Source organism: Kwoniella botswanensis, chromosome 1, assembly GCF_036426115.1.
Source record: "Kwoniella botswanensis chromosome 1, complete sequence".
NCBI lineage: Eukaryota > Fungi > Basidiomycota > Tremellomycetes > Tremellales > Cryptococcaceae > Kwoniella > Kwoniella botswanensis.
Window position 1 is genome coordinate 15,584,112 of NC_088599.1, and position 13,222 is coordinate 15,597,333.

Sequence of the window (13,222 nt, forward strand, 5' to 3'; positions counted from 1 at the left end):
ATTATCGTGACATCGGTTTTATTAGTTACTTGGACAAGCATTCATTAATCGTCTCAACAAATAATTTGCGATTGTGCCAAATGTGTTCAGTGCAATTAATTCGCGTTTTCTGTTCACTCGTATTGATATGGTAATCGCACTCGTTTCATTCTATGCATTACAGATATATATCTACTGTTGACCCAACAAGTACTTGTTTGTTGTTGATAAACTGATGAAAATGTAATCGTAAATGTGAAACCAAAACCCTAAAATATGATCTTACAGAAAGGTAGAAGTACTGTATAATGTTATAAGAAATTGTGATTTATGATATAGTCATCCGACAGAGGACTTGCTTATGGGATATATGACGATTAATCTCCACCTTCACCACCCCAACACATACCTTCCAACTCCCTAAAAGCAGCCCCATCGACATTCCTAACCCTCCACAACATCTCCAGAATCTCCAGTTGTTTATTCGCAAGATATCCATTGGTGATTTTCTTAGAATCAAACTTGTATCCATTCTTACTATCTATCCCACCTGCTGAAAAACTAATTTGACTCTCTGCCATTCCATTAGGTTGAATATTCCCATTGAGTATACCCAATGTCTCACAAAGTCTTCGTGATAGTATACCAAATGGATTCGCCTTGAAATCTTTATGTTGCAGTGACGTATCGATTATCAACCTAAGTAGAATATCTAATAGGCCAGGTTGATTTCGCATCTGATTTCGAGTTTGGATGGTAGCTGAAAATACCAAGGAATACAAACATAATGATAATTGTTCGTATAGTCCGAGATAATCTTCAATCGTATGTAAAGCCTCCAATTGTCTTTTGGTGATAGGGAATAACTTCACTAGGTTCTCGAATAATCTAATCATCTCCTTTTGGGGTATTTTGGTCCCGATGACTTCCCTATTATGATCGCTAAGCATAACCTTGCTGAACGCTTCCAACGCTCGATTAAGTGAATGGTTCACCGGGGCTCGCGCATCGTTGAGCGAAATGAGGGTAGAAGGTCCAAAGAGAGGATCTTGGATTGAGAAACTATCAAATCCTGAATTGAGGAAACTGGATAATAGTCTAAATATCGATATGGTCGACCTGATAGGGTAACTCTTCAAGTTGATATGCGTTCCGATATTCGTGAGGACGCTTATAGCATCCCGTCGTACTCTCGCTAATTCAATGATCGAAAATGGTCGATTGTATCTTTGAGGTTGACCAGGTAATCGACATAGTCTTGCATCTGTCAATAACGCTAATAGCTCGAACGTATCGGGATTGGAAGCCATGACTTCTTGATTATCATGATACATTGAGAAATTCCTCAGTAAGTTCATAGTAGCTAAGATGATGTCGGTTTGACCGCCAGTAGAATCCTTGGGCGGTTTGGGAGTTTCAAGGTTTTCGTCATCGTCAAATGAGAAATCGAAATCGCGTCCTAGTTGTTCTAATTCGAGGAACGTCATTTGATTCAAATCGTCACTGCTGGACGTTGGAGAGGATTCATCGTGCTGATATTGTTTTTCCCAATCTTCATAACCGTCTCCACCGAACGCAGCTTCTTTCATCAGATCCAGTATTTCTTGATACACCTCCTGTAGGTGAACCAGAGGTAGCCCGGTGATGTTCTCCTCAGGATGAGACATCGATAACATCGATAGTACTGTAATGGCATAACTCAATTCGTGGGGTAATCTCGATCGGAGACTCATCAAAATGCCTTCCATGTCGACAATGGCTAAATCGTGTATCGATCTTGCGCCCTGATGTAAAGAGTTCTTCGCGAACGTCGCTGCTACGGCATTTCTCTCCCATCCGCCGAGATTAGACTGGGGTTTGTGGATAGGATTGTATTCCACTTTGTATCTTGCTCGTTTGGGGGTAGGAGGTCTTTCGATAGGTGCACTGACGGCCGGGAGACTGACTTGTGCAGATGCAGGAGTGGACGGCGTGGAGTTCTGCGAGAGGGAACTACTTATCAGCAAGAATGTTCGAAATGGCCCGTATTTTTCCACTCACTTCAGCCGAATGAGAACCTTTATCCTTCTTCTCACGTTTCCGCTTATGTCCTGATTCGGGTGTTCCTACTACATCAGAAGTTGGAGGAGCGGTGAAATCGTTATGTCCCGTGTGTATAGGAGGAGGGACATTTCTCGACGAGACATCATGAGATTGCCCTCTACCTCTACCTCTTCCCCTCCCTCGACCACGGCCTCTTCCTCTTCCGCTGGATTTGGTTTCCGATGGTGGCGCATGAGTGATGGGAGATGCCATACTAGGCATGTATGAAATTGAATTGGCAGGTGAAGGAGGTATCATGGATGTCGGAGTAGGCACTGAGCCAGCTGGTGACGGAGCTGCAAACATCTGTTGACCTGGACCCATCCCTGGGATCCCGTTCATTGTTGGCGTAGGAAGCATTCCAGGCTGCGCATTGGGAGGTCTTCCCATGGCCATGGCTTGCTGTCTTTGAGCAAATTGTTGCCGTTGTCTCGACATGTGCTGTTCAAATGGTTGAAGCCAAGCGATGTACGCGCTCACGATGTATTGGACGGGATCGGTGGTGGTTTGCGGAGGGGCGTTCGGGTCGGCATTCAAAGGTTGAGGAATCACAGCAGGTTCAGATAGAGGGTTGGGAATGTTCCTCTGTTGTAGGAATCCTCGCCAGAACGGCTGATCGGCCCCTTGCTGCATGACCTGGAGATAGTAGCAATGGTCAGTTTCAAGATGAGTATGATGTACGAATACTCACATTCATTATTCCACCTAGCCTCATAATGATCATCGTCAGGTCTAAAACGTCCACCCAAGCCCCACCTAACTGGAAGGATCCGTCTCTTTCACCATTGAAGATCGCTTGGGGTAATGGCTGATTCGCCGATTTGTAGAATCCAGCTAGAGAACCTATAAATCCTTGTCGTTGCGCCACAGCGTTTCCTGGTGGTCGGACACCGGACTGCTGTTGACCTGGCGGGCGTATAGGATTTGTAGTTCCTGGAGCCGTAGGATTAGGAGGCATGGGGAGGTTACCAGGATGAGATGCTGGAGTTGGTTGAGGTTGAAAATTTTGAGATTCGTTTGCAGCCGGTGTGGGAGGTGGCTGTTGTTGTTGTTGCAGCTGCTGCTGCTGCTGTTGCTGATTACGTTGTATCTGCAATTGCTGAGCAGCTCGCATTTTCTCACCTTGCGCGAGCAGAAAGTCCCTTTGCTGCTGGGGCATCCCTTGCGGTCCTGACGGGACATGAAAACCTGTTCCATTGACAAATGTTTGCTGTTGGGTTTGCTGTGGCTGTTGGTCTGGGGCGTTAGCGGGGAATTGCTGGAAAGACTGATCTATCTGTGAGAAGGTTTGTTGAGCGTTTTGAGCGGATTGCGAATTTGATTGTTGGTTAAATTGGGATTGGGATTGCTGAGAGGTAGGATTGGCAGGCGAAGGAGCTGTAGCGGTGGCAGGTGAAGGTACAGAAGGAGGGGCGGGTGTCCCAGTCACTGGTGGTGGTTGAGATCCAGGTTGAGGTTGAGCTAAGGCGTGTCTAGCTCGTTGAGCTTGAGAGGTCTGCAAAGCTTGTAGCTGCACATGCATGATAACGAATCAGTGGTGGCCTATCACGAGAACAAACCTAAAAACTCACCTGTTTCATGATCGCCTCTCTGTTCCCAGGCATATTACTCGCCATAGCAGCTAAATCAGGCATCCCAGGTGGTCTCTGATTTCCACCTCCGTTCGTTCCATTCACAGCGGCCGAAGCTTGCGCCTGCTGTTGAGCAGCAAGTAGCAGCCTGGCATGAATTGATGGGTCTAGCGTTGTTGAGCCAGTATTTTGTTGCCCTGGCAGTCCACTGAGAGCGGCATACTGCTGCTGAAACTGATTTGAGGGTTGTTGATGCGGAGGAGGACGAGAGGGGCCTGCTATAGGTTGTTGGTGAGGTGGTGGGCGTACACTGTTACCGTTGGCAGGTGAACTGGTATGGGGTGGGGGAGGACGGGGGTAATTGGAAGAGGGTTGACCAGTGAAACTGTTGGGGTTGAACGAAGGAGATTGCGATTGCTGGGCCAGTGAATCAATAGGTGACACGCGTCCTAGGTTACTGTTACTATTGGGTAATGGTAAGGAAGACGTGGTAGGTGTAGGGGTAGTCATGACTATAAATGAACCGACATTGAACTAAATCGCCAGGAAAGATACACATGAGCCAACTGGACCACCTCCACTTTCAATTTGGAAAATCGATAAAAACTTTGCAGGAGGAAGGAAGAAATGGACGTGGTTGTGGCTGTGTCACATCAATAACTCACGACGAAATCAATCTAATCACGACGAGTCTTTGTGGTAATCCTCGTGGATCGTGGCCTGTGTGCGTGAAAGGAAACAACCAAGTAATTGATAAAGCAAAGGTCGGCCCGTGATCTCGAGCGTTTGGAGAGACTCGCTCAGAGATTCTAAAGATTTAACCGAAATGGTTGTCCACAAGATTGACCTGGGTTGTATCAATAAAAGGAATATTGCCGATTGATGCGGGATGATCCAAAGGTTATCGTAAAACTCGATAAAGAGAGTCGTGTGTGGGAAAAGTAAAAGTAAATAACCAAGGTACACGTCACACGGTCTGATCAACGGAGATACGATAGATGGGATTCGTTCGTGTTTCTGATTAGAGTGTTATCGGAATTCGATAGACGTGTCTAGCCGTGTGATCCGAGAGAATTTAGATGGATTGGGCGAAAGGGAGAGAACGGGCTAGGTTCAATCCGATCAAGTGATGTGATCGTTATCTATTTTATTTATTTTCTCGGATCTAAGGAATTCAACGATTTAATGGTTTTATTTTAATCTTATCGGCCGGATAAAAATAAAATCGACTGTGAGCGAGACTACGTGACGTGAAACTGACAATGAAAAGCTGTGATGATGATTCTTGGGGCTGTATGGTGTTATGGTGTATGGTGGTGTCTGATGATTGGAAGAGTGGAGAGGTGGAGTGGGATACGAAAGCGAGGTTTGATCAGAATCAAGGGTAGGGTTTCAAAATGCATATAAATTCCTTTGTACGGTAAAATCAGATGAAAAGTTGATATCAGTCTCATGGTGGGTGTGGCAATGTCCATAAAAGGTAATTATTGAGGCTGATATGCAATGCGCGTTGTCCTTTCCAAAGGTGCGTTCGTGTATAGCTTCCGAGGTCTATCTCGATCACCCCTCTCTCCTGGTTTAGGGATCTGCAACGAAGACAACGATCTGCTTGTGGAATAGCAAACAAAACGAATGCATGACAAATTACTGTGTGATTTGCCAGGCCAGAGGAGAATGGACAGATGGATAGTTGGATGGATGTACGGGTCAGCGAAATGACTTTCCGGCAACAAAGTACTTAGAAAGTCGACCCATAACGTCAGCTACTTTCTGGCATCGTTTACTATTAAACTGGTTATACATGGTTCAGATTCATACTACAACCTTAACCACCTATCCAATGGGCGCAATTGAGTGTGCTCGACTATCCGCGTTGCCAGAACCAGTTTCTAGACATACACAGGACGTCAAATCAGCATGGTGACCTATTTCGATATCCATATCAAGTGATAAGCTACACTTACGTCTTCCCATCGAAACCCTTTTCACTTAACCCTCTGACCTCCTCAGGAGTCAACTCAAATGTCAAAGCCTTGGAGTTTTGTTCAGCCTGTTTGGCGTTCCTCGCTCCTCCAAGTGGAATAGCACCTTTTGCAATCACCCAGTTCAGAGCGATCGCTGAGATGGATACGTCGTATTTCTCAGAGAGGGTTTTCATATATTCTAACAGGGGGGCAAGTTGTTCCCAAGTGTATTGGTTGCTAAATCTATACGATGTGATGAAAGTTTAACAATGGCATGGAAGGTAGGTGTAAGGAATCTGTGATTTACCTTCTACCACTTGGAATTGGGTTCGAAGCATTATATTTCCCGGTCAGTCTACCCATGGCGAGAGGAGAATCTACAAAAGACAACCCATAAGGACACAAATATCAGTATCTGAGGAGTGTGTTCCGTTGAGTTCGCCTGAAAGGATGGACCGGACGTAACGAAGATGGATGACTAATCACTCACATGCCAAACAAGCTATATCCCTCTTCTTCATCTCTTCCAATAACCCATTTTTCTCGGGACCTTGTCTAAGCAAGTTAAATTCGATTTGGTTAGAAGCCAATTTGATATCGTGTTTCGCCAATAAATCTGAGAACTTGGCTCTGAACATCCAAATTCAAATGTCAAATGAATCAGCTGAACTGAGAAAGCTAGTACAGATATCGGCAAAATGATTTTGAAAATACACTGACAGTTCATCTTTACTGAAATTAGATACTCCGACAGCTTTGCACAATCCCATTTTGACGCATTGAGCCAAACCGTTAGCTAGCGATTCGAAGGAGCCTAATCCGCTAGAAGAGTGGATTTGGTATAGTTCGACTGAAGATAGGCCCATTCTCTTCAAGGAAGCTTGTAGTCGCTCGACGACAGGGGGATTAAATAGGTATAAGGAATGTGGCAAAGGGAATGGTAGGACTATTCCCAAAGAGCGTTTATAATCAGCACTTATCTCTTTGTAACAATCGAAATGGATTTTCTGGTGCGAATGTAAACGACTTACATTTGGTAGCAATGAACAGTTTCTGCTTCTCTTCTTCAGAACTCTCCTGGATGAGCTGTCCGATGATCTTCTCGGATTCCCCATTACCGTACGCTTCTCTATATCATCCACCACACCACAATCAGCACTGTCCCTTCTAGGTCCTCTTGGTATAAGAAGAGGGCCAAGCAAGCTCACGCTGTATCGTAAAAAGTCAGACCGGCTTTGACAGATGTTTTCCAAGCTTCTTTGATAGCAGGTAATTGTTCAGGCTTGTATCCCCAGGTCTTATCACCCCATGACCACGTACCTGTCCACATCAGTACATGGCAGCATCAGCCTTTCTCCTACCTAGACCGCATGGGTGTGATTTGACAAGATGGAAGGCAGCTCACCAATGGCCATGGCTGGAACTTGCATACTTGCTATAGTAGCATGTTTGATCGTTTGAGTCGGGATGGACATCTTGATAAGCGAGTGGATGTCTAGTAGTAAGAAGCTATGAGGAGGAAAGTTCTTTTTATATACGATAACCAGACCTTTATAGCGATCGTCCAAAGGTGAATAGCCTTTGACAGGATAGATAAATTTAGAAATCGAAAAGGGCTCGGGCCAAACAGAGATATGCCCGTGTAAATTGGGGAATACTCGACAAGATCGACGTGACGTCACCAAGGCCGTGCACCATACAAAGACTTTTGTGGCCTACTTCACTGTAATATTCGTCAATGCGCTACCTGTATATGTTTGTTGCTCATGGGCGTACGCAAAAAGCGAATCCGATTAATGATTGGAAAATTGATATACATGCCAACAGGATATACATTTACATATACAAAATTACGAGTAACAGCATAGAGTGGTGTTGACTGGGTACATCGGGAGGCATCGGGAGGGGGGGAGGGGGGCGAAATTATATATATCTGGAAGACAAACGACCAATGTTGACGAATTTTCGAAGGGACCTCATCTAATGTTCGATTCTTTTCTGATGAGAAACTTCCATCAACTTCTTTTGTTGCTCCCTTGCAAATTCTGCTGACTCCTCCCTAGTGAAGCTACGTCCATTCAAATTCTCATCAGCTTTTTTCCTCCATGAGATACTTAGAGACACTAGACTCACCCCCACTTTCCTCCTCTTGTCGCGGCATCCGCCTCAACCAAAGCAAACGGATTGAAATCTTTCTTCTGATCCAGATTCGCCAGCGAGTGATTAACAAATCTATGAGTAGCTTCATCGGCTCTGACTGCCCTGATGACATCGAGCAATTTCGCATCCGAGGGTAATCGCCAATAATCTACGGCGATTCTAGGTGCTGCCACGTCGTTCCATTCGGGAACCAGGCCTTTCTCGATATCGTCGATACAGTGTGAATAAGTTCGGACGGCCTCTTCCTCCAATGCTCCTACAAATCGATGGGCGGTCTTTGGTGAGAAGAGGTAGGTGAGGAAGAAGGCGTTGTAGAATACTCCTTGGGCTGCTAGGACGAGGGCACGGGTGAATATGGTAGGTTGAGCGATGGTCATGAATGTTCTGTATACAATTATCAATTAGCTTTCCGTCCACGTCAGAGCATAACGTAGTCGAGGAGCAGAGACTCACAAAAGGTGCATCCTCTCGTTCTCTGCTTCCTCCAATAAAGTATGTATCCAACCCCCATCCCTTCTCAATAACCTCATACTTCTGAGATGTCGTAAAGTACCGCCAACCATACCGGGTACACCCGCGATTGATTCTAGAAGGATGATTCGGAATAACCATTTATGATGGCTCAACAACAACCCCTTGGCTCTCAATTCAGCGACCGGAATGGGATTTTGTTGCAAGATCGACTCAGGTACTTTGTAATCTTTGTATGCCGTTAAGAAGTCGAAGGTCCTTCTGAGGAATTTGACAAGTTTGTGTACACTCTTGTCAGCCAGCGTGACAGGTTCTCTACCGACCACTTTGACTGTGTCAAGTTCCTACAAGATACAAAACCCCAATTCTGTTTGTGAGCACATCATACCTTCTCAATGGTAATGTAAGCATCAAGACAAGGGTAAACATACCGACTCTGTGTAAATGGGATTCATCAAAGTCCATGCTCCAGTCGTAGATTGATTTGTCAATATATCATTCGCAACAGTAGATTGATCTATCCAAAAACAAATACGAAACGCATGCAATGAGCCAAAATGACTCATATAGACTGTCGCATGTTTCCGACTCACCTTGATAATGAGGACCTTCTACACCTTTACCTTCTCCTCCTACAATCTTACCTTCAGCCCGTTCTTCCCTTTGCTTGATCTCAGGTCTCAAAGCCAAGCTTGATTTCTTGGGCTCATCAGATCGGATCCCTCGTCTAGCTGAGATTGAGAAGGATCGACTGCCCGATGCGATGGGATGATAAGCTGAATAACATCCACATAATAATGGTTTGGAAAGTAAGGTGGACCTCGCTAAGGTAGTTGATGATCGGAGGGTCAATGCTGACATTATAACAGTGGGTTGGGTTAATCACTGGATTGTATGTTGGATGTTGTATTCTGAAGTAATGTGAGAATTGCGATGGACATTCCATCTAAGATCAGTTCCTGCAGATCTTCCTTTATATACTCATGTCGATCTCTGCTCTCTGCTTATCTTTCCGATTCTTTCCGCTCCATCCGCATCTCATATGACATGAATTTATAATCTTTCTTTCACCATGAGATCTAAGATCGTGAGCTGTGCCAAGTACGACGAGGTGAGATTTGGTTTTTCATTGTTTTGGTAGGTTAGTACGAATGAAATGACGATGGAATGATTGGAACAGCCGAAAAACCAAATCCAAAGTCAAGTGGAACCAAACAAATCTACCGCGTCGATGCGAATCATTCCGATATCACCAATCCTACCAATTCACCACTCGGAACATTTCGCATCTACTGTCCTTGTTGCAAACCAAATCCATGGTAATGCATAGGCTCGAGTCATTTATCATGCTTGTTAGCCAATGATCAACAGATCGAGGCAATTTGTACGGCCTAGACAGGTAGATGAGTCCCTGTGCTGTGGATCTTACGGCCTAAATTGCTGTGTGCCTCAAGACCGAACGGCCGTCAGGCGTCGTCGGTGCAAAATGTGCTCTAAGATCCATATAGCCTGGCCCTCAATCGCGGTCATTTCAGACTGTACCTCCATCCATGATCATGAAAATGATACACAAAAAGATACATCACGATATTACACAGCCCTCTGCCACCTCCCACCACAATTCAAACACGCTATAGCAGCTTCCAGCGCTATCTGAATCAAGCTATCTTCTTCGACTGCCGTTGAAGGGGAAGGAATGAATCTTTGGAAGTCATGGTCCTTCCCTTGTTCATCAACCGGTATAGGAATAGATAGGTGTCTCTTTGGAAGAAGCGAAATGGCGGGACAGGTCGAACACACTCTGTAATGTGGATGAGTGATCAGGAGATGAGTAATGGAACATCGTGCTATCGTTTATTATCATATATCAGTCGTCGCTCTTCATCTTATGGGATGATTGCCATTGAACTACTCACTCCACATATGCCCTTTGGCACATGTACCATCCGCCCCAACTGCGGTCATACATGCAGGACATCGTTCTTCCGAATTATCTTGTGTTTGGGCTTGATCAAGCTTGCTTGATATGTCTTTGATCAACTTGAGCAGGTTGGAGTCAGTTTGCTCCTCGGACAGCTGGTTGGCTGTTTTGAGCAGTTGGCATATGAATTGACGATCCAGGTTGCCCAGGCTTTGATGTTGTAGTGCGGTTGTTGCCCATTTCAAGAGAACATCGATCAGACGGGTGGTTATCGACCGTAACACGGTTGCTGCGACTCGCTGAAAATCGGTCGCTTCGGATGAGAAATGACTCTGCAATTTGTGAGATGTCAGCTTCAGATCACGGATATAATGACCTCCTCCGGAAGCTTACCTCGCACCATGATGATAGAACGTATGCAAGTCTAAGCTGATCCAATGGTTTCTGACCCCAGAAACCATCAATCAGGCCTGCTTGATCAACTTGACGTGCCTGTGTCTCGGCAGTCAACATTGAAGAAGTCAAGCTCAGCAGATCCTCCATTAGGGTTTCTGAGTCCTTCATACTAAGGATGTGTAAGAGGTACGGTATCAACACCTTGCCAGAGGTCGTATGTAACACTATGAGGTATAATATAAGCTTGACGAGCATCCTATGTAAACTGTTTGGAATTTCACATACGGTTCGGAGGGTCTGCTAACGCCCTACGCAAAGCTTCTATGACTGTTTCGTCCGGTGTTGGACCTGCCTTTCCCATGCTTCCAAGTACAAAAGTCACTGATCGTTTGCCTTCCGTTGCATTATCGAGATTATGGAAACTTGTTGGTCTATAATCTCACAACGATCACATTAAGTCTTCGCTCAGGGTATACTGAAGGGTATATGAGAAGACTCACTCAGTCACCCAAGATCCTACACTGCCCCAGCCCAGACTTGTCCATCCAGCAGTATTTGCCGTCCATCCTTCGGGCTGTAATTGCACTGTTCTAAACCTAACTCTAATCAACGGGTCGATCGACAGATGATCTTCGAACATATCTCGAAGTGCAAGCGCGGTACGAAGAGAGTCGTGAGGGTGGGCCAGCGTTGGTGAAGTGGTGAAATCGGTAAGAAGATGGGTAGTTAGCGAGGATAAGATGATGATCAACGTATCACGGTTAATACGATTTATGCCTGCAAGACTACCATCAGCTCTGGTTGAGCATATGTTGTCTTTAGCTGGATGACACACCGATACATGGTCCTAAGCCATTTGCTCCTGCCCAGTTCCCCACTCTGTCCAACCTCAAGGATAATGTTCCACTCCAGTGGACAGTCTGATTTCCTTCCGGAGCGAAGATATGTATAGTCCCGGATTTGGTCCATATCAAGGCATCCTACAGAGACTGTCAGGATTCGCGTCCCTGCTTTGGCATTTTCATGACTCACGTCAATCCATCTGATGGACGTTATATGTCGTTTATCACCTCGATCTATCATCACTATCGGAGCTTGTATTTCTAGAGCCCACTTCTTCGGGTTTGCCTGATCAATCTGCGCTCTCCGCTGCACGATCAAGACTTCTACTGAGCCGTTCGTGAGAGCAAGCGCAAGGTGTGCTTCGTCTGAGTATAAAGAATTGATCAACTTGGCATTTTCAAGTGGCGTTACAGATTAGCTTACAAGTCTGATCATCCAGTATCCTCCACTTGGACCAAGCCATATCCGTGACCCATCCCCCCTGTTCACATATCTGGACAAACTGAATTTGATGGAACCTCTTTTCAAGCCCGTAGCTGTATTCTGAATGAGCTCGCCGTTACTTCAGAAGATCGCATCCCAACTCACCTCCAAAATGAGATGCGTCCAGCTCTATTACTCAATGCTAATAAACTACCATCTACACCTATCATGGACGGTAATGGAAGGTGCGACGACCATTGAGCACCTGTATTTCGATACACACATTCGGTCAGTCTCCACGTTCTCGTCGAAAGCCAAGAGACAACTTACAAATAGTGCGCATTTCCAACATTCCTTCTACACTCAATCCATCTGATAACGCTTCAGGCGGTAAGGAGCCTCTCATTATCGATGTCAAGTCTGCTATCTGCGTGGAGATACGAACCAGCTTTAGTGATGTTTTATACAACATGAAACTGGATTGTAGTACAGAAGTTCACTCACTTCATCCCATTGTTTGGTATACGGGTCATTCCTCGGCGCATAAACTGAGACTTGCATCGCACTATTGACAACCACAAGGAGCGATCTATACGAAGTTCGGACAGCTATCAGCTGATCGTTTGATCCTCTCAAATAAGATCCTTTAATCGAGGAGAGCCGCCTCACCCTCCAAGATCGCTTAAGCCGGAAGGTGACCAGATAGATTGTCTAGTCGTAACTTCCTTTTCACTTATCACAGACGTGATCTCATCTGTCGTAGGCCCAAGTCCAATCAGTCAGCTGGAATCTAATTAAGGAGAAGATAGATCCGCAGACTCACCGCCTACGTCATCCCATCCATACACATCATCTCTTTTCCTACTAGTATCGACTTCTACGCCAGTATTCCAAAATTTGATTTCACCTTTTCTCGGTCTTCTCACCTTCGTTTCTTTTCCTTTACCCTTTCCGCCATCTTTGGAGGGTAAGGGAGTTTCATCATAATTATCTAAACCATCTTCATCAGATAGGTTATCATCCACTACGAACGCTGCTGATGCTGCGCGTCGTTTCTCATTGTTTATGGCAGAAGAGGGGTTTTCAAGTGATAGAGATGGGTCGACGAGTGTAGGTGGGGGTGCGAATGTAGTGGTCAAGTGAGGAGTCTACATATTCACTTCAGTTTCAGTAAGTAATCGGGCGGCAATTGTGAAGTGCATACTCACAAGTATATTGACGCCCTTCTTAGTGACGAAGAGACACTGTCCATCATCGTTCCATGAGACATTATGATGTGAGGTCGAGGGGATAATCCCAGGGAATATACGTGATGTAAGGATGGTCGGAGGGATGTCGTAGTTGTCGATCGTCATCGTGAGTACGATTGTAGTACCGTCATATGCAGCTCATCACCTGGAATAAGTTCGTAG

The 13,222-nt window shown here is 45.3% G+C and overlaps 4 protein-coding genes across 4 annotated transcripts; all 4 read right to left on the minus strand.

Moving 5' to 3' along the window:
• Nucleotides 1-356: 356 nt before the first annotated feature.
• On the minus strand, nucleotides 357-4,142 carry L199_005903 (uncharacterized protein; the record flags this gene model as incomplete). Its single annotated transcript, XM_064891605.1, has 4 exons — nucleotides 357-1,958; nucleotides 2,020-2,697; nucleotides 2,753-3,571; nucleotides 3,633-4,142. The coding sequence occupies 4 exons, from the start codon at nucleotides 4,140-4,142 to the stop codon at nucleotides 357-359; spliced, it is 3,609 nt and encodes a 1,202-aa protein (XP_064747677.1).
• A 1,354-nt stretch (nucleotides 4,143-5,496) lies between these two features.
• L199_005904 (uncharacterized protein) lies at nucleotides 5,497-7,071 on the minus strand (the record flags this gene model as incomplete). Its single annotated transcript, XM_064891606.1, has 8 exons — nucleotides 5,497-5,521; nucleotides 5,597-5,839; nucleotides 5,904-5,973; nucleotides 6,087-6,226; nucleotides 6,317-6,542; nucleotides 6,628-6,725; nucleotides 6,805-6,916; nucleotides 7,002-7,071. The coding sequence occupies 8 exons, from the start codon at nucleotides 7,069-7,071 to the stop codon at nucleotides 5,497-5,499; spliced, it is 984 nt and encodes a 327-aa protein (XP_064747678.1).
• Nucleotides 7,072-7,576: 505 nt separating this feature from the next.
• L199_005905 (uncharacterized protein) lies at nucleotides 7,577-9,088 on the minus strand (the record flags this gene model as incomplete). Its single annotated transcript, XM_064891607.1, has 5 exons — nucleotides 7,577-7,664; nucleotides 7,730-8,140; nucleotides 8,210-8,571; nucleotides 8,659-8,744; nucleotides 8,821-9,088. 5 exons carry the CDS (start codon nucleotides 9,086-9,088, stop codon nucleotides 7,577-7,579), a joined length of 1,215 nt encoding a protein of 404 aa, XP_064747679.1.
• Nucleotides 9,089-9,817: 729 nt separating this feature from the next.
• L199_005906 (uncharacterized protein) lies at nucleotides 9,818-13,165 on the minus strand (the record flags this gene model as incomplete). The annotated part of the gene is made up of 14 exons (XM_064891608.1): nucleotides 9,818-10,074; nucleotides 10,144-10,480; nucleotides 10,542-10,768; nucleotides 10,830-10,975; nucleotides 11,045-11,321; nucleotides 11,380-11,524; nucleotides 11,577-11,752; nucleotides 11,811-11,923; nucleotides 11,976-12,075; nucleotides 12,141-12,237; nucleotides 12,315-12,399; nucleotides 12,480-12,564; nucleotides 12,634-12,958; nucleotides 13,019-13,165. 14 exons carry the CDS (start codon nucleotides 13,163-13,165, stop codon nucleotides 9,818-9,820), a joined length of 2,517 nt encoding a protein of 838 aa, XP_064747680.1.
• Between the last annotated feature and the right edge of the window lie 57 nt (nucleotides 13,166-13,222).